The 24,498-nt window shown below is 40.7% G+C and overlaps 1 protein-coding gene and 1 pseudogene across 2 annotated transcripts in view; one reads left to right on the top strand and one right to left on the bottom strand.

Annotated features, from left to right (window-relative positions):
* The window catches only part of ckn (CRK like proto-oncogene, adaptor protein), a 29,034-nt gene extending 4,626 nt beyond the window's left edge, over window positions 1–24,408 (top strand). The window contains exons 2-3 of one of the 2 annotated variants that reach the window (XM_065236422.1): window positions 13,261–17,162; window positions 21,404–24,408. In XM_065236422.1, coding sequence (XP_065092494.1) covers window positions 13,261–13,264 — 4 coding nt within the window. In that variant the 3' untranslated portion in view covers window positions 13,265–17,162; window positions 21,404–24,408. Of the gene's footprint in view, window positions 1–13,260; window positions 18,104–20,992 lie in introns of both variants that reach the window. The other variant, XM_065236421.1, reaches the window with a different exon arrangement.
* Window positions 10,186–11,299, bottom strand: LOC135713254 (uncharacterized; annotated as a pseudogene).
* Window positions 24,409–24,498: the final 90 nt, after the last annotated feature.

The following is a 24,498-nucleotide window of genomic DNA, read 5'->3' as shown; positions in this document are numbered from 1 at the left end:
ATTCTAGCTGAGAGCAAACTAGCTTTTCGAAAAATCATTTTTTTGGGACACCCTGGTCTACACATTCAATATAGCTCGGTAAAATCTCCAACAGTCAATTACTTCTGCGTTTACTTTTGCTGATATCTCTGCAAGTTACTTCTCGCCTGTTGGAATCTCGGCAATACAATTTTAGTGTGTACATATATCACATTATCTCAATAAATCTCCAGCGAATTTGCTTTAATTTCTCTCTCTTGAACAAGTTGAAGTCTTGAAAAAATAAAAACTAACAGTTCTTAACTGAAATTTGCGACTACCTGGAGATGTTTTCAATACAACCTGACCAACTTGTCATCTTACGAGGGAATATCTGTTAGACGTCATTTAAACGTTTGAAGAGTTGAAGATCTCTAGAATTATTCTTAATCAATCTGAAGTCATATTCGGAGAATATCTCAGAAACGCCATTTGAAGTTTTGAACACTTATTGATTAACCTGAAGTCTTGGAAAAACAACAGATGGACAGAAATAGACTCTTTTCATGCATCATGAATGTAGAGTGCGCTAGTTGATTTTGAGAGGAAATGTCATCCAATCCATTTGTTTACATCATAATAAAGATTTTCAAAATATAAAATAATGTACATGTTATTGCACAAATTGCAAATTTCCATCGGGAGTGGTCTTATTTTTCGATTATCTACAGATCTGAACTGATTTAAAGCCGAAACAACCACCCATTAATCTTAATTTTTCCCATCAAAAAATATGGAAGTTCCAGCCGATGAAGTTCTACAAACTTAACGGAACTTCGACAAAAATTTACTGAACTTCTACAAAAGTCTTTGCACTTCTAGAGAATTCGCTGAAGTTCTACAAAGTTCGCAGAGTTTCAAGAAAGTTAGCCAAACTTCCATATCATTTGCAGTACTGCTAAACAGTTTCTTCATCTTCAACACAGTTCTGTGAGTGGCTACGATATTTCCCTGAACTTTTATAATGTTGCCCGAACTACTTCAAAGTTCTCTGAAATCAAATTATACTCCCGTAACTTCCCTGTGCTTCTGTAATTCCTTAGGTAAAGACCATAGATCTTTGAAATATTGGGCACCCTTCGTCTCCGGTTGCATCGGAAAATGAAAATATATATATTTAAAGCATTTCTCACGAGAAAACACTTGAACATTACACGTAATATGTTTAATTAATCTTAAATCCACATATTTATCTTAAATAAAACATATAAAAAAAAAGTAAAACGGGACTTTACGGATATTGAACAACTTGCCAGAACAGGTAACAGAGTGTCGGTGAACGGAATTGAAAGCCAAAATGAAGCTTCGTTTCAACTTGAAAATGGTCGTTACTTTCATTGAAAGGGGTGAGCAAAGCAAAGACGGGAAAATCCACAACCATCGTTTCGTTCTAAGCGGGCTTCATTTTTCATTTTCGTTTCGCGCTGATGGGCTAGCTAGGCTTTATAAAAATGATGCGTTAAGGTTCAATTTACTTTGATGCATTTTTTAAAAATTCAAAAGCAGTTTTTTTCGACGCATTATTTCAGATTGCAAAAAACCTCGCGTCATTTTGTGTAAAATATCAAAAGGAATCGAATAGCGCGAGCTTTTTGCAATCTGAAATAATGCGTCGAAAAAAAACTGCTTTTGAAATTTTCCAAAAAGCATGAAAGTAAATTGAACATTAAACACGTTGCATGAAAGAAAACAAAACTCGAGTTCACTTCAGAGCTTCAAAAATGTAGTGCCCTGGTTACATGCTTTGTTTATTTAGTACCTACAGATTATAGATAAAGGCACATGAAGGTCACTAGTAGACTTAAGTCACGTATCAGAACATCACTGCAACTGATAAATAAATCGATACAACTCACTCACTCGCATTGCTATGGTGAGTGAGTTTGTCCTGATTTTAGGCAGATACCCCCTATACGGTCTTCAAATTAGAAGATAGGTGCAACATGTACCTTTCACCATTGGATACCAACGAACCCATATCTAGCTCTCCGGACTCGTCGTCCAAGTGAACTTGGACGAGTAGTTCATCAATTTTTTTCCCCGTCGACAAACACACCGGCATGTTTCCTAGAAACCGAGAATCTCTTATCAGCAGAAGAGCGCCCGTGACATGCGCGCACTGTCCGTTTTGAACGAACGTTGATCTTCTCGTGTTTCTCATTCCCGGCAGTGCCTACTTTGCTTCGCCAGTTAGCAGCGCAGCTCACTTTGATGATGATGAGAGCTCATCGGTCGTCGCGATAATCTACAGACGACTTACTGCGCTCGCTAGCACATAGATCTGTTTACCGAAAAGCCAGGCAAGCGTGATAAGCAACAGACCTCGTCGGTCGGCCGTCGATCATCTCCAACTGCGGTACGAAGTGCCGTCCCTAAACCACGTGAAGCTACCGAAAATTGACCGTCTCCCACGGATTAATCACGGTATTTACGAATGCAGGGCACCCGTTTTAATGCGTCCAAGTTCCCAAGATCACCGTGCAACTCTGACATGTGTTGTATATAAAAGAGAATAAGTATCGGTTACCTACGTACGTGACGCATTGAAATTTGTTTACTTGTTATTATTGACTGTCCGCACCGAGTTTATTGGTTCACCTCAAGTGCGATGCGATGTGCTTTGGTTACCCAATCAATCAACTGACTGCAAGTAAACTAGCGATGACCTCTTCTTTTTCCAAAGCAAATGGATTTACGTTACCGTTTTATTTATTTTTTTTATAATCGAACTCAATTCTATCGCGCTTGGTCTCGAAAACGTGGCTCCACATTGGCTGGTAGCTTCGTCGTCGGCCTGCTTAGATTAGCTAAATACGTTATCTTTCTGCCTTTCCCCCCCCTCTTTCTCTCTCTTTCCACGCCGGCATTTTAAGGTGCCATCGCACACTGCCAATGTCGTTTGTGGAAGTGTGTGAATCATGGGAGTGAGAAGTTGGAATTTCAGTTTTTTCGTAACTCTTACTCTGTATTCCAATTGCGGACGTGACTTCCCGGGGCACCCAAAAGTCGGTTGACCAAGTGCAAAGCAAATAATATATTTACAAAGCCAACAGTATAGATTAGCGGAGCGGAAAGAAATCGCAAGTGTCTGTCGCATGTGATTCACGTAATCTTGACAAGGACGCATATGATTTGCGATAAAAAAGAAGGCAAAAGCGACACTCAATTGCACACCAATGTTTAACAGAGCTCATTAGTAGAGTCGTATGGAAGAGTAGCTGGTTGCTGTGATTAAATCGAGAAACTAAGGAATGCGATTCAATCGGTTGCTATGATAAGTACTTGTAGGTATCAGCAGCGAGCTATAAACTCATATGCGTTTGATGGAATGACGCCCGACCCGGAGGAAGCCGGCAATTATAGTGTGGCATTTGGCATTCAAGGCGATGTGTGCAAGTTCTGAGATCTATTGGCGGATGCTGGATGTCGGCAGGTTTTTTTTTCTCAGCAAACAATGCGTTTCCATGAATGCGGAAAAATGTGCGATTTATCTCGTGCTTGCATCGATTTTGACACATGTTTCTTTGACTGATGTATACTAACTGGTTTCATAGGATGCCGGTGTAATCTTATTCATTAACTATGATCGTCTGGAGGTAAATAAAGTCCTTGAGCGCTCATTTTCGGCAAAAGGATGACGGCAAAAGGATGAAAAATGAGCTCTCAAGAGTTTTATTTACCCAACCTCTTGCCTCTGACGATGATTGGTACAGGTATTGCTGAAGCCACCATTTTCTCTTACATGATTAAAAAGTACTCAAACGTCATTTTGAAGAGGGATGTCGAGGAACAATTTATCAGAAGGTTCATTCAATTAGATAGAACCCGCACTATACCAATGATTTTACCCACTAAGGTGATTCTTAACAATTACGCCTAATTTGAACGAATTTTGTTGCGATCTGGATTTGCGAGAGAACTTTAAAGTTGCATTGAAAAATGTACAGGAAACATGTCCCTCACCAGTTGCAAGGACAAGGCCAAGACGGTTCTCGGTCGTTGGGGCTTGTATGACGTAATCAGTGATTAATCCTGAATTAACATTACCTTGATAATATACCTTACCTTACCAATCAGGCTAAGGCCTTGTTGTCCTCTGCTGTCCGAAGAAGTCGTCTCCACTCTACTCGATCCATGGCCACAGTTCGCCAGCCTCGTAGTCTGCGAAGGGTCCGCAGGTCACCTTCTACTTGGTCGATCCACCTTGCCCGCTGCGCGCCTCTTCTTCTTGTTCCTGTTGGGTCGCTTTCTAGAACCATTTTCACTGGGTCGTCGTGCGGCATTCTTACGACGTGCCCAGCCCACCGTAGTCGCCCAATTTTTGCAATGTGGACGATGGATGGTTCTCCCAGCAGCTGGTGCAATTCGTGGTTCATTCGCCTCCTCCACGTTCCTTCATCCATCTGCACTCCACCGTAGATGGTACGCAACACCTTCCGTTCGAAAACACCAAGGGCGCGTTGGTCCTCCACGAGCATAGTCCAGGTCTCGTGGCCGTAAAGGACCACCGGTCTAATCAGCGTCTTGTAGACAGTCAACTTCGTGCGGTGGCGAATTTTATTCGACCGGAGCGTCCTCCGGAGTCCAAAGTAGGCACGATTACGTCTTTGAATTTCTCTGCTGGTATCATTTTCGGCGGTCACCAGTGAGCCCAAATACACGAACTCATCTACCACCTCGATTTCGTCACCGTCAATCTGAACTCGGGGTGGAAGGCTAACATTGTCTTCCCTAGAACCTCTTGCTTTCATGTATTTTGTCTTTGATGCGTTGATGGCAAGTCCAATCCGTCTAGCTTCAGCCTTCAGTCTGATGTACGTTTCCGCCATCATCTCAAAGTTCCGTGCCATAATGTCAATGTCATCGGTGAAACCAAGGAGCTGGATGGACTTCCTGAATATCGTGCCACTCGTGTCTATCCCAGCTCTTCTGATCACACCTTCTAACGCGATGTTGAATATCAGACACGAAAGTCCATCACCCTGCCGTAACCCCCTTCGAGATTCAAAGGGACTCGAGAGTGTCCCCGATACTCGAACAACGCACATCACTCGATCCATCGTCGCCTTGACCAATCGCGTCAGTTTATCCGGAAATCCGTACTCGTGCATAATCTGCCATAGCTGATCTCGATCGATTGTGTCATATGCGGATTTGAAATCGATGAACAAATGATGTGTGGGCACGTTGTAGTCGCGGCATTTCTGCAGAACCTGCCGAATGGCGAAAATTTGGTCCGTGGTAGCGCGGGCACCCATGAATCCCGCCTGGTATTGCCCCACGAACTCTCTTGCATATGGTGACAGATGGCGGCATAGAATTTGGAGAGTACCTTGTAGGCGGCGCTCAGCAGTGTGATCGCGCGGTAGTTGCAGCAATCCAACTTGTCGCCCTTTTTGTAGATTGGGCATACGACACCTTCCATCCACTCCTCCGGTAATATCTCCTCCTCCCAAATCTTGGCAATTACCCAGTGCAGCGCTCTAGCCAGTGCTTCACCACCGTATTTCAATAGCTCACTTGGTAGTTGATCTACACCAGTTGCTTTGTTGTTCTTCAGCCGACCGATCTCCTCCTCAACTTCTTGAAGATCAGGGGCCGGTAGCCTGTCGTCTTCTGCGCGTGCTCCAAGGTCTGTTGCCGTGCCACCTTCATTTTCTGCTGCTTCACCGTTGAGGTGCTCGTCATAGTACTGCTTACACCTCTCAATCACCTCACACTCGTTCGTGAGAAGGTTACCGTCCAAGTCCTTGCACATATCGGCTTGCGGCACGTAGCCTTTGCGCGAACTATTAAGCTTCTCGTAGAACTTCCGTGTGTCGTTTACGCGGTACAGATTTTCCATCGCCTCGCGATCTCGGTCTTCCTGCTGACGCTTCTTCCTTCGGAAAACCGAGTTTTGTCTGTTCCGCGCTTGTCTGTATCGCTCCACATTCAATCTCGTGCGGTGTTGCAGCATTCTCGCCCGTGCTGCATTCTTCTCCTCTACTAACAGTTTGCATTCGCCGTCAAACCAGTCATTTCTTCGGTCCGCGACTGCAGTACCTAGTGCCGCTGCAGCAGTACTACCTATGGCTGAACGGATGTCCCTCCAGCCATCTTCAAGAGAAGCTGCTCTTCCGTGGGTAGTGCAACTTCCAGCTGCTGCGCGTAGTCCTGGGCAACTCCGGCGTCCCGTAGTTGCTCAATGTTGGGTCGCGGCGTTCGACTTCGACGTGTGTTATGCACCGTCGAGAGTTTCGAGCGCATGCATACTGCAACTAGGTAGTGGTCCGAATCTATGTTCGCACTGCGGTACGTGCGGACGTTGATAATGTCGGAGAAGAATTTCCCGTCGATTAGAACGTGATCGATTTGGTTTACTGTGTGTTGGTCAGGTGATCTCCAGGTGGCTTTGTGGATATCCTTGCGGGGGAAAAAGTACGCTTCTTTCTCGTCGTCGGGTCTCCCTTCGTGTGGGCAGTGCACGTTGATGATGCTGTAGTTGAAGAAACGGCCCTTAATCCTCAACTTGCACATCCTCGCGTTGATCGGCTGCCAACCAATCACGCGTTGGCGCATCTTACCCAGCACTACAAAGCCGGTTCCCAGTTCGTTGGTGGTGCCACAGCTCTGGTAGAAAGTAGCCACTCGATGCCCGCTTTTTCATACCTTTTGTCCCGTCCAGCAAAGTTCCTGCAGTGCTACGACTTCGAAGTTGCGTGGTTGAAGTTCGTCATAGATTAACCTATCGCAACCCGGGAAGCCGAGCGATTTGCAGTTCCATATTCCGAGTTTCCAATCGTAGTCCTTATTTCGTCGCGTAGGTCTGTGCCGATTGTTCCGATCCGTATTTCTTTCTTCGGTATTTGCAACTTTGTTTTTTTTTTTCAGGGCGGCTTGTTGGGCCTGCCCCCACCCCCTGTCTCGTCGGGGGACCATCGTGCACAGCTCTGTTTAGAGTCCCACGCTGGCACTAGGACGGTGATCAGCCGCTCCTAACATGGAGAACAGACGCCGTTTTGAGCCGCACCTCGATGGTGAGCAGACACTCAGGTTTGGTGAAGCATTTCCTCTATCACCGTACTATGGTTACCGCGCCAGTGTTCGCGTCGCACCTCTTCACTTTGCTATTGCCGGACTGGCAACATTGCCCAGGCTACGCCAACCAGCTGTGTCCATGTTTCAGCTGGTAGTCTTTTGTTGTCATATGACTCGAGGAGGCGTGAAGTAGGAACTTGTGAGGACCAGGGCTAGGTATTCCGCTCCTTCCAGGTTGTCAACTCACCATTTTGATAATATACAAATCTCTTTTTGGGCCACTCTGTAACTCTTTACTCCTTTGGAAAATGCCCATCAGCAAACGTCAGTCTGTGCGTGAAACATGGTGGACATTTCCTTACCCTTTCACTCCTATGAAAATCCCATAAGATACTGTCAAGCTTTGCGCTTCACTGGTACCAGTGAAGAGATAATAAAAAGTTCGCAAGTTCATGCACATATTGACAGATGTTTATGAGATTTTACCATATGAGTAAAGCGTTACAATGCAGAGTAATCGAATGCTTACTGATCATGCAACCATATAACTGCTTCTCTTTCAAAAATGCCAATGTCGCAAACGTAAACAATTACTTTTTCCGCGAATTTCTCGAGAATGAAAACTCACTCACCACGATGATTATGTAGAGGGAGAGTTTCCCTATCGGATAGAATTGGTGGCTTACATGGATTGACTTTGAACTATGCGAAATTTATGAAAGAAGCCATTGTTTCCGTCTTCAACATTGGTCCTTGTGAACGCTCAGTGTCGATATCATGAAAATTTTATTTTGACAGATCGATGATCAACTATACCAGTTATACCACTGAGGCAACACAAAAAAGGGGTCAACTTTTAGTCAGTAATTTTGCATGAAGTTCCACATATGTTATGTGCCAATGCGCAGTCGTGTGAGTACCGCGTTGATCGGCAGAGCTTTTGACCTCCTTCAGCTTGACATCTGTCAATTGTGCCCAACGTGCATCCCATTGCTGACTTGGTTCATGGTCTTGATGGCATCATTCCTTGGTACGGCGACGTTGATTGCTGATGCTTCACTGGTCTGCTTCTTCGTTACCGGTGATTCCGGCATGACCAGGGATCCAGCAAAGGTGGCTCGGTTGTCCACGTAATAAGCGCTCGATGTCCTGGATCCACGGATGGTGCGATCTTCCACTCTCTATGGTCGAATCAGACAGAATGATAACACGTTCGTTTGATGCTCTCGCTGCGATGACGGCCGACTTGATTGCAAAGACGTCCGCCGAAAACACGCTACACTGTGACGGAAGAACTATTGCTTGCTGAATGCTGTTGCTACACGCAAACCAAAAATCTATTACAACGAATGTTAGTTCCGTTTCCTATCGTCCTCTGTTCATGAACATCGCAACGAATGTTAGAAATTGACCATGCAGGCGATGTAATGGTTTTTTGTCTTTTTTATTTCGTGTTCTATCTACGCTTTCGACTGTACCAGTAAGACCCACATTGCGGAACATTGTAGAACGACGCACACACTTGTCTTGAATCTCTCCAGCAGAAAAAGCTTACGAAGTGGAGTATGCGAGAAAATGAGCGCTTCATGTTTGCTTTTAGGCAATCCATATTCAGAAGCATGGCGAGAGCAGTGGAGAAAGCACAGGTCTGATAATCGCAACGTTCGTGGTTCGAGTCCAGTCGGCAATCTGTTTCCTATTTTTTTTCGACATAACTAATTTACCTCACTAATATTGCGCATTTTGCACCTTACTGGACTCCGCACTTTGAAAGTGCGGGGTTGAAATAAGTGCGGGCCATGCGTATGACAGATAGAGTTGTCAAAGTTACAGTTATGCTTGTCCGAAGTGAATACAAAAACATTGGCTTTTGATTGTCTGTTCGAGTCACAAAACACGATTTTTTCTACGAACTTAATATTTATTCAAATATTTGTCGTAAATAATACTTGTTTACTCCCTGCCGGTAAGTAAATACGTTATCTACTGATCGACCAGTTCAATACTAAATTGGTTGTAAGTTGCTTTATTCATAAATATGTCTGTTTCAGTTGATCATGTCTAATGTTATCCTGGAAAACGTTCGTGGTCGGCGAGCTATTTTCTGAGAATTTCAAGGACTAATCTGTCCGTGATTTACAAGAAGAGTAAAACTACAATTTCCAGCTGGATTCTAGCTTACGAGAAGGCTGGCTTGGTCACGGAGAAGCAGCAGAAACAGATTTACAAAAAAATCCGAGCAGAGCACAGATACTGGATTGTACAGCAGTACCAGAACAATCCGGTATTAGTTTTGGATGAATGCAGCAATCTATTCTATCGAAACTTCCAGGTGACAATAAGTGCAGCGAGCATATGCAGAATTTTGCATGCGGAAGGTCTGAAATGAAAAGCCCTCGAACGGCGTGCTATCCAATTAAGGGAGCACGAAATCTTTCGTTTTTTTCGGAGCTCAATTCAATAGATTGGGATTTGTTCAATCTCGTGTTTTTAGATGAAGTGTCTATAGGTAGCCGCGATATGTTGCGCAACCTTGGTTATGGGGTTAAAGGAGAAAAACTGGTGTTTCGCGGTGAGTTTGTTAGACGTCCAAGAGTGTCATTTTTGTGTTTTTTGGGGCAGAATGGGATGCTGGGCAGTTTTGAAACGGAGGGAACATTTACTAGAAAAATATTTTTTGAATGCTTCCGTTCATTCGCTCTTCGAAACAAAAAGGTATATCGATATCCGGGAGCGAATTCTGTGTGGATACTAGATGGTGCTCGTATCCACTGTGATCAGAACATCGTATTGTATTTGCGATCAATCGGAATCATTCCAGTTTTTCTTCCCCCATACTGTCCTTTTTTTAATCCGATTGAATTGGTATTCGGAATCACCAAAAATGCAATGAAGCAAACCTACAATGAAAACCGAAACGAAAATCTATCTCATGTAGCCATATCTACGTTCTCAGCATTTTCTTCTTACGGTTGTACTAAAATTTTCCGGAACTGTGGGTATCTACCCGGGGAACATTCAAGCCTACAGTTGGTTTGTCTAAAACCATCGAAAACCTAAATTTCGAATCTAATATGAGTGAGTAAGTGAAGTAATGTAACAGTTAGTAACATTACAGGAGTAATAAAACTATGATAAAAATACAGATCCGTGTTTATGCATGATCAACATCTTGCATGTCGACAATCCGATCTGCTAATGTGTGGCTTAACTCGTTCTCTTCTGGGCGTAGAGTTTCGGACATTGCGGATACTAAGCTGCCATTTATTGTTGAACGAGACCGTAGTCCATTGATTCGTCTTTTTACTCTTTGTCCAACTTCAATCAGGAGATCCACCTAGGCTTCCAGTTCAGCTAGTTCAGACATAAATCCATCGTTGATCGCGCTTGCTACAGACAACCCACTCCGGGTTGTTTCCATTCTAATAGCTTCTGATAATGGCGCCGATCGGAAGAATTTCAGCAAAAAATTCGGAGGCATTTCAGACATTCGGCGTTCTTGTTCATGTGGAGAAGCCGAGTGAACGTAGTTAGCCCAGAGCCTCCAGGCACTTGAATGTCCGGTGAAATGATGTCCATGAAGATCCTGAAGTTCCTTTGCCAGATTAGTCAAGGTCTGATTGTTTGGTGCTCCTAAACGATCTGCGTTTTGAAAACGAATTAGTTGCTTGTCAGCCAAATCCCAAAGTGATCTACAAGACACTGCGTTTGAATAGATGTGCACGTGAATCCTTATTTCCTTCTCTCTCCATGATACGAGTAGTTTGCTATCAATTTGATCGATAGTAAGACGTCGCTTCTGGGCTTGATCTTGCATTATGACAAACTTGCTCATTGCACTGAAATCAGTATCATTATCAGCCCATGTCGGAACCTGCACACCGTTGTTTTCAACAAATACGATTTCCCGACACAAGACAGGTTGCAAAATCTTCCAATCACCTCGCATAATTTCCTCGACCGAATTCCCGGTAGGGTTAACTACCCCATTTCCGGCCTATTAAGCACAACCCGCACTTAGTCTTTCTTAATCTAGCGCAGTTTAGCACCAAATGGAATGTTATTATTACTGACTGATGGCTTTCAAATTTATGTACCTTTTCGTAGGTACCGTAAGATTTGATAAAGAGATACCAATCGTTGAGATATTGTCAAAAGTCTAATACTGATAATCGGATGAAGATAAAAATGGATCCGGTCGGAGCGCTTCTTTTGTTTTTGGGAATAATTGCGTACGAACCTTCATACGACACGTTCTCATTGACTTCGTTCGGTAGGTTATTAACTAAAGTATCGTACCAGTTTTCTGCTCGATCGGCCCAAAACGGGCGATTAGACCGAAGTAGTTCTCTACCCTAACTGTTGCAGAAGAGAATTGACTTCCCGAAGTTTCACCAACAAAACGTCGCTTGAAGAAAACTCCACGGAGAGCAAGTTGGCTGCTGGCTGGTTCACGAAGCTCAACGTGTTTTTCTGTTTTCTTCCGTTTCTTTGAAGATTTTGGTCCAGAATTTTCCTTGTTGCTGACGTCACTTAGTGGATCTTGATCAGAAAATTCCTCAGCGAGAGCTTCGAGTAGGTACTCTGCTTGATAGCTGCATTCTGGAACGTCTTCAGGGTACGAAAACGTCTCGTTCTTTGACTCCTCCTCGTCTGCATCCATGGTAGATTCTGCAAAGAGGATACACAAAACTATAAATTCTTAAGTCTTAAGATATTTCCGATAATTTAAGGGCTAAAACTTACATATGATGATTGCTCCGATAATAATTTCACTTCTTCTGATCGAAACCGTAGCTCGCAACTGATTTTTGTTCGGAACCAAAACAACAACAAAGTGTCTGTTTTGGTTTTTGTTGTTGTTTTGATTTCAAGATCTTACACTCTCATTGCATTCTACTCGAAACACGTGTAAAAATAATTTTGCAAAATCACTTGCACCCCTGCTACTAAGTTTGGTTACTCGATTACAACTCTGGAGAGCATTTTGTGTGGTGATCGGGGGCGTTTTCTACTTGTTTCATCTACTAACGGCTCTCTGATGACTGTACTGGAGAAGCAGCATATGCATGTACGTAATTGGAGGATCTGTTAGTTATATCGACGTTTTTTGACGATGCTTGATATTTACCACTTTTTCAATAGGTTCTTGTTGAAAATCAACAGTCAAAAGTAAGTCGATGCGTACAAATATATCTGATCGATTGTTGATTAAATTATTAAAATTGGTCCAGTGGCAGCTGAGTTATTATCGTTCAAAATCTTTCATAATTTCGTTACATGCTTCATTTTCGGTTTTCACAAAATGTACTCCCATATAAAAATCACAGACGTAGTCCTACGTCAAAAAAAATCTAATCTAGGTGGCGAATATCTCACGATTGGAAAATTTTAGCAAGAAATTCCTTCAATCAATTTTCGCTTTTGAATAAACCAAACATTCCGTGCGTTTTGTGCACGAAAATGCGTAATTTTGTCATCAGAAAACGAAGCGTTTCCGTGATGGGAAAAAATGGTCTCCCTAACACAGTCGCCGAATATTGATACCGAGCACGTAATCCTACGTCAAATCTACGATCGTGTCTTGGATACAATCTCTGAAGCTGAAAGCCTAATACCCCGTTCACATTACAGCCTATATCACGGAATATAGGCTGTCTTGCAATAAGCACTCATGCATGGGATTTCCAGTGAAAACTAGATGTATGAGTGCTCATTGCAAGACAGCATATATCACGTGATATACGCTGTAATGTGAACAGGGTTTAAAGAATAGTTTGAATGCATTCAGCGAAGTGTTTTCTTAAGAAAATCCAGTGAAATTAGCGTTTCAATTTGGGTTGCCAAAAATAGTATGTCATGCCGAAGCCGTCATTTCCCCTATGTAAAGTGTAAAAATTACTATGTTTTCTATATTTTTAAGTTTGAAGTGCAAATTTGGTTTTGTTCCATGGAATTCCGCGGAATTGAAATGCACACCCTTATTTGGAATGGGATCTTTTGTTTTTAGAAATGCATAGCAAACGGTAAAACAGTTCAATTAGTTTGTACCTTGCAATTGGCCACCCATTTTTGCAAACCACGAGCTGTTAAGTTAAGATTGAATTACTAGGTAGTTATCTTGTTAATCAACTGTCATGCAGAAATACAGAAACCATTTTAAAAGCACTTAACCTCAACCAAAAAATCCTATATATCATTGACGACTTCTTTCTCTTCTAGGTAAAATTTGTAAATTCAATGTCTACAATCTTAAGCCAAGCTGAGTCAGACCGCGTTCGTACTGTGCCGCCAAGAGTCGTCGTGTGCAACCTGACAAACGGCACATTTCACCCCGGAAAAAAAATCACACAACAATAGTCCCAGCACTGTCTTCATCGTCGTCGTCGTCGTCATCAGTGATTCCGATTGGAGGCACTATCTTTCCTTTTAGCAGTGCTACAATGGTTCGAGCAGTTGGTGAGCAACGAGAGTTGCGTTAGCTGATGGGCTGATAGTTGTTGCCATTGGACCGGACAACGGGCATAAGAAGAATAGGTTCATTTAGCAAAATTGACCGAAGTTGGGGTTTAGATTTTTTTTTTTTAATTTTCAGCACCCTCCTCGGGAGCTCCTCATGAGTTTGAAAACGAACAAATCTACTTAAAAGCAACCGAAGGAATCACCTCTTTCCCCGTCACATTGGCGTTCGAGCCGTTCGAGCAATATAATTGAGTTATTCGGTAAACGCTGTCGGCTCTGTGTGCCTCACGGTTTGAGGTGAAACATTCAATCGGATTATGAGAGGCCATGGCTGCCGGTTAGCAGCGGGAGGACTCGTTCGGTTCGAGAAACTATAATCAAGTTTTCAGACACTTTGATTCGAACGGAAGTTTGCAAGCATGATAATCGATTGCGAATAGCGCTGCCACCTGGTGGTGCGAGACCGTACACTGCTTCGGTTTGTTTACACTCTGCTGCCGAGATGGTTTGGCAAAAGTCATCAAAGAAGAAAGAGTGGTGCGAGCGTTTCTGTTTACAAATCACGCATTTCCATTTCAAAAGAACACACATCACATCAGAAAGCCGCGCCTCTGATGCTTTGTGCCGAAGGTGGAGCGTGGCACAAGTGTCATTCGCTTGATGAGAGTGGGGTGTCTCTTTTTTGTTGCTTTTGCTGTGCCGAAGGAGCACTACCATCGTACCAATTTATGGGTGTCGTAAATAATAAACAGTAACGGCCAGGCACACGAACGGAGAGCATCGGCTGCGCGATTTTTGCGTGACATTGTTGTTTGTTTTTTGTTCGAATCGGTGTGGCGTGACCTCATCGCGTCGCCCACCACTGACAGGTGAGATGACGGTTGATTACAAATGTCATCGCACCGGAAAACCGGAAAGGGTCGCTATCGTCATGCTTGCAGATTTTCGGCCGAGGAGCTCGGGTGTTTATTGCGATAATTTTTTGTTTTTTTTTAGGGAAGAGAACATACACAAACGAACGAGGTGAGCGTGATTTATTTATTTACTTAAACAAAGGATAATTTTATATTGCATTTTTTATACAACAATTACACGAGAAGAAGAAACGGATAGTTTTTTAGAACGAGTCGTCCTATAATTTTAAGATGGTCTATATTTTATTTTAGAAGAGAACCGAAGACGTTCGAATGAACCACGAATGATAGCTAAAAGGGGGGATCGAGAGGAAAGTAGTCCAGGAACTAAAAGTGCATGACATTTTAAAGAGCATCGTAAAGCCGAGCGCAGTAATTATTTGACCGCAGACATTCCTATACTGAAAACGAACAGCAACAAAACAAGAAATCGAAAATCTTTCCATATTATGAAACTAGAAACAGCAACATTGATAAAAATAAATCAACTATTTGTACTAGAGAAGAAAAAGCAGAAAAAAAACCGTCGTAGTCGAAGACAAAAGCAGCGAGAGAATCGAATCATCCATAAACACCAGTTTAGTACCAGATTTATGAACCGAAGCATTTCCATAAACTAACCAATATTGATAGAAAACAGAAAAAAAAAACTTACACGCAGAAGCTAAAATGCAACAATAACAAAAAAAAAAATCAATATTTTTTTAGAAAAAGCCATTTAAGTTTTCCTCGGCTCCGATTAGAAGGAGTGGAAAACAGCAAACGCGCACCCAACATTCTTTATTTACAAACAAATTCATCATTTTTCGACGGAAGAAGAGAACACGCGTGCTCCGGTCCGAATGATCCCGGAATAGAAAATCCAAGACGGCCGGGAGATTTTTTAATAGTTTTCATTTGTTATGAGCTGTTCATGGCATGCTGTGTGTGGCAGGGGCAGCAAGAATCGGTATAAAGTGCAACCAGATGTAGATTGGAAATCCCAGAAATAGACCCAACAGCAGCAGCAGCAGGTCATCTTCCGTGTGTTGGCGTCGCAGTTTTTTTTCTTTCTCTCTCTGTCTCTATTAAGAAGCATGAAAGATGTGGCTCATTTGTTACGGTTAGAACACACGTGTTCGAGAAGTTTTAAAAGCAAATTGGAACGAGCTGTTGAAAGCGGCTATGGGCCATAAAAATCACACACGTTCCCGTCGTGTATTCTCTGTATGCTTTCGGTTTGTTTGGCAGCGGATTGCAAGATGTGGGATTGGGATAGAGCTCCTAGCTGTGTGTCGCCGTGAAGAATCAATCTCACCAATAAAGGGGGAAAATGGGGTTAATCCGAATGGATTGAGCAATCGCGACTTTGGGCGATCCGCTTTCGGTATAGGAGTTGAGGAGGGAATTCTTTTTTTCTCCCGAAACAAGGTGCGATTGGCGCAGTGTCATATGGTGGGATTGAACGTAGGTGGGTTGTGAAATTTTAAAGTTGGAAATGGGATTGGGAGTAAAACGAAGTTCTGAGGGGGAAGAAAATTTAATTACTTTAAGTGGGTTTAACTGTATTTTACTCGAGATGGAAGATTGTCAATGCCAAGGAAATGCATTCACCAAGGTGAAAGATGATAAACATCCAGAGCATTATCGACAACTTGTTGTTAGCTCAAAATTAAAATTTGTCAAACATTACTTCACACAAGATATTAATACCAAGCCTCGATTAAAGCATCATCATACTATTTGGCTCGCGATGACAGTTCGTAACAGTTTGTGTTTGACTCGTTCTGACGGTCATATTTTCCAAGTCCTGGATCTCCTTCCCAGGTTAATGCCATATTTCGCGTAAATGTTAGCGCAATATCGCGTAATCAGCACTGTTATAACAAGGCCAACAATTGAAAAGGCCTCAACTCCATTTTGTAAACAAACCTTGTAAGGAAATTTTCTCCCGAACCGAAACCTACATTCGCAAACCTAAAACACAATCGGGGAGAGGATAATTTGGTTTGCGTTGGCGGACTTCGGTTTGCGAAAAATGCCTTGTTTACAAAATAAAGTTGAGGTTTTTTCAATTGTTGGTCTTAATATATAAGCATCCAAACAATTTCGATATTTAAAACAGCTACAAAACTAAACGAGGGGAGATTTTACGCAATGGTTATTTCGAAAACTTTCTTCATTAAGGTTGTTTTCCATTTGGTGAATTTTCACTTAAATATGACAGATGGAAAATTGCATCAGACTTATTTCTGACTGATCAGGAATCAATTTTGACAAACAGCTTCCCGAAAATCGGACAATCAACAACAGAGGGATTTTCGAACATTATAATTTATTTTCGAAGTGTCAAATTTAGGTGAAATTTTCCAAATGGAACACAACCTTAAGCTCTGAACTATTTGGGGGATTCTTTAACTTTTAGTTAAAATTTGACCGATGGAAACTTATCGATTAACCCTGCTATGGGTTATTCAGGGCTGTTACAAGTTACAACAGGTGCGGATTTCGTGAATTTCGCGGATTTGTCGCGGATTTGAACCTTAAAATCAAAATTTCAAAGTTCGGCTCTGCTCCTTCTACGAGTTTTAAGGTGAGAATTTCAAGAAAATTCAGAGAGGCTTGACAATTTTGGAGGATTTCGCGAAAGATTCAGAGAACTTCAAGGAGAATGTTCAGTCGTCTTCCGGGAGCAAGCATTTTAGAAAACTGGACTTCAAGTAGAAGCTCCGATATCTTGATGTAAGAAGTTCAGAGAACTTCGGAAAAGTGTCCAGAGAAGTTCTTCATTCAGAAAAAAGTTCAGGGAACTTGAAAAAAGTGTTTCAGAAGAAATTTAAGAGAGATTCACGAAGAAGCTCAGTGAGAACTCAAGAAGAAGAAGAAGTTCAGTGAGCAGTAGAAAAGTATTCAGAGATGTTCAGGGAGAAATTTAGAGAACATTAAGGAGTAGTTCATGAAGAAGTTCGGATAGCTTCAGGGAGAAGTTCAATGAAATTCAGGAAGAAGATTAGAAAAATGTTCAGAGTTCTCGGTTATAAGTTCAGAAAACTTCTAGTAGAAGTTAAGAAATCTTAAAGCATAGTTACGGAAAACTTCAGGAAGAAGTTTTGCGAGAGTTAGAAAAACGATCAGAAATCTTCAGGGAGAAGTTCAGAGCTGTTCAGATATGATTTCAGAGAACTTCAAGTAGAAGCTCAGCAGACAAGAAGTTCGATGAGATTCTCAAAAATTCAAAGATTTTTTTTCGAAGATGTAAAGAGAATTTGAACTTCAGGAACAACGTGCAGAGATCTTAAGCAAGAAGTTCAAAGCGAAGTGATCGGAAATCTTCAAGAGAACTTCAGAGATCTTCTAGCACCATTTATGAAAGCTTCAAGAAGCTCAGTTGACCTTAACTAGAGGTTTAATGAGATTCAGACAAATTTTCACGGACTTTTGGAGGAAGTTTAGAGCATCTCCAGTAGCAGCTCAAAGAACTTTAACGAGGAGCTACGAGAAATTTATAAAAAATGTTCAGAGAACTTCTGGAAAGAGTTCAGAGACACTTAGCATCATGATCAGAGATCTTCAGGAAAAAGATCGGAGAACGTCAAATACAGAGAACTTCAAGTAGAAGTTCAGAGAGCTTGAAAGTAGAAGTTCAGAGAGCTTGCAAGTAGAAGTTCAGAGAACTTGCAAGTAGAAGTTTAGAGAACTTCAAGTAGAATGTCAGATAACTTCAAGTAGAATTTCTGAGAACTTGCAAGTAGAAATTCAGAGAACTTGCAATTAGATGATCAGAGAACTTGCAAGTAGAAGTTCAGATAACTTCAAGTAGAAGCTCAGAAAACTTTAAGTAGAAGTTCGGAGAACTTCATGTAGAAGTTCAGAGAACTTAATGTAGAAGTTCAGATAATTTCAGGTAGAAGTTCAGAGAACTTGCAATTAGAAGATCAGAGAACTTGCAAGTAGAAGTTCAGAGAACTTGCAAGTAGAAGTTCAGAGAACTTGTAAATAGAAGTTCAGAACTTCAAGTAGAAGTTCAGTGAACTTCAAGTAGAAGTTCAGAGAACATGCAAGTAGAAGTTCAGATAACTTCAAGTAGAAGTTCAGATAATTTCAAGTAGAAGTTCTGAGAACTTCATGTAGAAGTTCAGTGAACTTCAAGTAGAAGTTCAGAGAACGTCAAGTAGAAATTCAGAGAACGTCAACTAGAAGTTCAAAGAACTTCATATAGAAGTTCAAAGAACTTCATATAGAAGTTCAGTGAACTTCAAGTAGAAGTTCAGAAAACTTCAAGTAGAATTTCAGAGAACTTGCAAGTAGAAGTTCAGATAACTTCAAGTAGAAGTTCAGAGAACTTCAAGTAGAAGTTCAGAGAACTTCAAGTAGAAATTCAGAGAACTTCAAGTAGAAGTTCTGAGAACTTCAAGTAGAAGTTCTGAGAACTTCAAGTAGAAGTTCAGAGAACTTCAAGTAGAAGTTCAGAGAACTTCAAGTAGAAGTTCAGAGAACTTCAAGTAGAAGTTCAGAAAACTTCAAGTAGAAGTTCAGAGAACTTCAAGTAGAAGTTCAGAGAACTTCAAGTAAAAGTTCAGAGAACTTCAAGTACAAGTTCAGAGAACTTCAAGTAGAAGTTCAGAGAACTTCAAGTAGAAGCTCACAGAGCTTCAAGTAGAAGTTTAGAGAACTTCAAGTAGAAGTTCAGAGAACTTCAAGTAGAAGTTCAGAGAACTTCAAGTAGAAGTTCAGAGAACTTCAAGTAGAAATTCAGAGAACTTCAAGTAGAAGTTCTGAGAACTTCAAGTAGAATTTCAGAGAACTTCAAGTAGAAGTTCAGAGAACTTCAAGTAGAAGTTCAGAGAACTTCAAGTAGAAGTTCAGATAATTTCAAGTAGAAGTTCAGAGAACTTCAAGTAGAAGTTCAGAAAACTTCAAGTAGAATTTCAGAGAACTTGCAAGTAGAAGTTCAGAGAACTTCAAGTAGAAGTTCAGAGAACTTCAAGTAGAAGCTCACAGAGCTTCAAGTAGAAGTTTAGAGAACTTCAAGTAGAAGTTCAGTGAACTTCAAGTAGAAGTTCAGTGAACTTCAAGTAGAAGTTCAGTGAACTTCAAGTAGAAGTTCAGTGAACTTCAAGTAGAAGTTCAGAAAACTTCAAGTAGAATTTCAGAGAACTTGCAAGTAGAAGTTCAGAGAACTTCAAGTAGAAGTTCAGAGAACTTCAAGTAGAAGCTCACAGAGCTTCAAGTAGAAGTTTAGAGAACTTCAAGTAGAAGTTCAGAGAACTTCAAGTAGAAGTTCAGAGAACTTCAAGTAGAAATTCAGAGAACTTCAAGTAGAAGTTCTGAGAACTTCAAGTAGAAGTTCAGAGAACTTCAAGTGGAAGTTCAGATAATTTCAAGTAGATGTTCAGAAAACTTGCAAGTAGAAGTTTAGGTAACTTCAAGAGAACTTGCAAGTAGAAGTTCCGAGAACTTCAAGCAGAACTTCAGAGAACTTCAAGCAGAACTTCAGAGAACTTGCAAGTAGAAGTTTGGAGAACTTCAAGTAGAAGTTCAGGCAACTTCAAGTATATGGTCAAAGAACTTCAAGTAGAAGCTCAGAGAACTTCGGAAAGATGGTCCGTAAACTTCAGAAAGAAGTTCAGAGATCTTCAGGGAGAAGTGCAGAGCTGTACAGAAATAACCATAGTTCAAAGTTCAAAGAACTTCATATAGAAGCTCAGAAGACTTACTTCAAATAGAAGTTCAGTGAGATTTAGAAAAAAATTAAACATCTCTTGGAAGACGTAAATAGAACTTCAATAAATACTCCAAAAAGATGTTCAGTAAAACTTCAGGGAGTTTCAGAAAAATCAACAGAATTCTTCAGCAAGAAGTCTTGAGAACTTTCGCTGGATGTTAAGAAAACTTCTAGGAAAAGGCCAGAAGGCTTCAAGTTTTTCTGAGAACTTCAGGAAGATGTTCAGAGAGCTTCAGGGAGAAGTTCAGAAAACTCTGAAGAGATGTTCAAACATCTTCAAGCAAAAGTTTACAGAGCTTTAGAGAGAAGTTCAGAGAACTCCGGAATGATGTTCAGAAATCTTCAGGGAGCTTCTGACAAATGTGCAGCGATCATCAAAGAGTAGTTCAGAACATTTAAAGTAGAACTTCAGGGAACTTCATGTAGTAGCTCAGAGAAGATTCCTGGATGAGTTCAGAGGACTTTGGGAATATGTCCAAAGAACTAGGGGAAGTTCAGACTTCTTTTAGTAGCAGTTCTTCGAACTTCAAGGAGATATTAAAAGAAAGTAAATTCTCTGAAAACTTCAAGAAGAAGAAGTGCAGAGAATTCCGAAAGGATGTTTGGAGAACTTCAGAGAGCTTAAGAAAAATGTTGAGAGATTATCAGGCAGAAATAACTTCTGCTGGATGTTTGGATAGCTTCAAGTAAAAGTCCACAATTCTTCAAGTTTAAGTTCAAAGAACTTTGGAATGTTTTTCTGAGAATTTCCGGAAGCAGTTAAGAGAGCTTCAGGGGAAAATCCAGAAAACTCTGGAAATATGTTCAGACATCTTCAAGCAGAAGTTTAGAGAGCTGAGAAGTTCAGGGAATTTCATTTAGAAACTCCGAGAAGTTCAGGGAGCTCCGAACTGATGATCATAAATCTTCCGGGAGCTCCAGGAGAATGTTCAGCAAACCTCAGGAAAGATTTAAAGTAGAACATCAGAGAACTTCAAGTAGTTGCTCAGAGGTGATTCATGGAAAAGTTCAGAGAACTTTGGAAAGATGTTCAATGAACTTCAAATAGAAGTTAAGAGAACTGCAAGTAGCTGTTCAGGGAACGTCAAGTAGAAGTTCAGAAATCTTCAAGTAGCAGTTCTGACAGCTCCGAAAAAATGTTTAGAGAACTTCAGGAAAATGAGGCCCGGTGGACTTCAATCAAGTTGAAGTTCAGAGAACTTTGGAAAGTTGTTCTGAGAACTTTAGGGTGAAGTTCAGAAAGCTTCAGTAAAATGTTCAGATATCTTCCAGTAGAAATGGAAAGATGTTTCGATAACTTCAGGAAGAAGCTCAGAGAGCTGCATGGAGAAGTATGAAGGGTTTGTAAGAAGTTTAGAGATAAATGCAGAGAACTTTAGAGAGAGGCTTTCGTTTAGTTCTGAGCGTAGTTGCGAGAACTTCAAAGAGGAATTCCGAGGGCTTCAGAAATATATTTAAATGGAAGCTTAGAGAACTACGCTTATGTTCAGACAAGTTCAAAAAAATGTTCAAAGAATTTTGAAAACCTTCCTGGAGAAGTTCAAATAACTCCAGAGAAAGGTTCAGAGCACTTCAGATGTGAGTTCAGGTAAATTATGCCAAACGACTGTATGTTAAACGGCTCAGCGTTCATCAATGTGCACAGTGATGGAAAAGTTCGCAAAAAATCACTATGACTCGCGAACTTTTCCCTTGGAGAACTTCGTGAAATATCGCGAACTTTTCCAACACTGAATGTGCATCTGAATTTTATGGAAATTTTGGTGTTGTACAATTTTGTCAGACGAGTGTCCGTTAACTGCAACTTGTATCATGGACATTTAGCTCGAAGAAATCTCAGTTAACAGTCTTTCACTTTCCGTGCGTACTGTGATTGTTTTTTATGAAACTCGTCAAAACATTCAAGGCTGTTGAAGTGATCTAGCTTAATGATAAGTCAGTTTGTTCCGAGGGGAGCGACTCTATCTAAGATGCAGGAACATTTTTGCTTTGCTGTTGTGGGATGCGCACCCTCTTTTTCGATAGTAGGGAAGTTGATGAAGATTTTGAAGATTTCCTGCAAAAACGTGGGGAGCGATGCAAGTTGATGGATTTAGATGCAAGAGATGAAACAAGATTTTTCATAGATTGATTCGCTATCGTGAGATTTTTTTAGATTTAGATGTGTTGCGCCCAACGGTTTGTTTCCACTAATTCATAACATTCAATATAAGACTGCATCTTGATTAGCGAGTATTTCACGAAAATTCAGTGGAAAATTCCAAGAAAATTCTTAGAAAAGTTTAGAGGGAATCTGAGGAAGTTCTTAGCAGAATTTAAAGGGAATTCATATGAGAGTTTCAAGGGAATATTGGAGAATTCCGTGGAGAGTAAAGTTACAAATAAATTCAGAAGATACTGGCACGGATTATCTGAATAGATATTTAAGGATTTTCTGGAAGTACTAATAGGAAGTTCTGAGGAGGATTCCGAGGGAAATTTCAAGAAAATTCCCAAGAAACCTAATTCTTAACGCAATTCTGATGCGAAGTGTACCAAGCGACTTCTTAAGAATTCACCAAGCTATATTTAAAGAGAATTATTGAGAGAAATTGAAGCGAGTTTTTTTTTAAAGACTACTGAACATTCGAAGGGATCGAATTCTAATAGTTTTCTGTAGAGGCTTCTCAGAGAAATTCAAAAAAAAAAAAATTAAGAGTCGTTCAGGAATGAGTACATAGAGATCAGTAGCACACTGTTCAAATAATAACCACAGGAAGAATTTAAAGAACTTCAGAGGGAGGTTCTGCGAGGTTCCAAAAACTTTTCAGAGAAGTTCAGAGAGTTTTAGGAAAAAGTTAGGAGTATTTCAGAGACCCTCATGGAGAATTTAAGAAAATTTTAGCGAACTTTGGCAAAAGTTTAGAAAAATTAAAGGTAAAGATCTGATATTTTCTGGTAAATTAGAGCTTCCGAGAAGTTCATAGTATAGTTCACTTTCGGGAGATGCTGAGAGAGTTTCAAATTCAAGTATAACTTCACAGAGATACTCAAGGAACTACAGAGAGAAGTTCTGAGAACCTCGGAGAACTTAAGAGGCATTCAGAGAGAAGTTCCGAAATGTTCAAACCGATCAGTGTGGCATCCACTTCTGGCAATTTTAAAGAATTTTTGAAAAAAGGTTCAGAGTAGTTCAGAAAGAATTTCAGGGAAAATGAGAATAATCATTACAATTGATATAAATGAGTTGCTCAAAAGTTTCAGTTCTCAATTCTCTTCCAGAGATAATTTTGAGCCGTACACTTCAATGATCGATATTCCGTAGATTCTCGCTTTCCTGTCGAGCGAACATAGTTCTATTAATAAACTTCATCGTTCAGATAAAACCAAACACAAAACTGGAAACTGTGATGAAAATCAAAACACCACACTCAGTCGTCACAATATTGTTCATTCTGTATACAAAAGAAATGCAGAAGAACAGCGGAACTAGAGCCTGCTAAAAATAGCTCCCCTTCGCCGCACACGCCGGGTCTGATATGATTTACATCACATCTTTATTGCCGCTGCCGTTGTTGTCCTTAGCAAATGCACCGTGTAATGAACGTCTGATTTGAAATCTACGTTTAAACACACACGCACGTTGATTCTGATACTGTCGCAGCAGCCATCTCTACAACACTGTCAAAACACATTGAATCAATCGAACCGATCGCAGTAGGCGCAGAGTGCGCGCGTGTTCCATTTTCCGCGATAAATGACTTAAAAACAACCGCTGCCTTGCCAAAATCTCAATTTGTTTAGAACTGACAGCCTAGCATGAATAACTATACTACTCTAATAGCTTTCAGTTTCCGTTCCGTTCCCGTTCCTGCCCACGTACATATTCATATAAGCAATTCTTTCCGTACGAAGAGTAATGATGAATGGTAGTGTATTTCTGAATGCAGGAGCGTTAGAGAGTTGATGTAATTTGTAGAAAACAAAAAAAAACAATTGAAAACAAATCAAAAGTGTGTAATTAGTAATTTACATGGCGTAACGCAAGTGGAATAACAAAACATACAACGTGTAAGTAAACAAACAAACAAACAAACAAACAAACAAGCATAAAACGTTCTATATAAATGGTTTAAACGTTTTCTTAGCAACAAAAACTAAGAAGAAAACAAAACAAACTCCATTAGTGATAGCTAGTTTAGGGTCCTATTTTTGTTCGTTGTTGTACGCTACGTCAATCTCCCTGAATTTTCCTTAGTATTTGTGCGGAATCAAAGCTAAAAAAAATAACCTTCGTATCTCTTTCTTAAAGTCTTGAACCGAAAAAAAATGATCTCTCTTGAAAAATTTTCGTTGATTAAAGAAAAAATAATATGTAAACAAACAGTACCTTGATGCAAA

This window comes from Ochlerotatus camptorhynchus, unplaced genomic scaffold (assembly GCF_037179485.1).
Source record: "Ochlerotatus camptorhynchus isolate MF236.1 unplaced genomic scaffold, CSIRO-AGI_Acam_v1.1 ptg000550l, whole genome shotgun sequence".
NCBI lineage: Eukaryota > Metazoa > Arthropoda > Insecta > Diptera > Culicidae > Ochlerotatus > Ochlerotatus camptorhynchus.
Note: the sequence above shows the minus strand (reverse complement) of the source record. Positions and strands in the feature narration are given on the sequence as shown.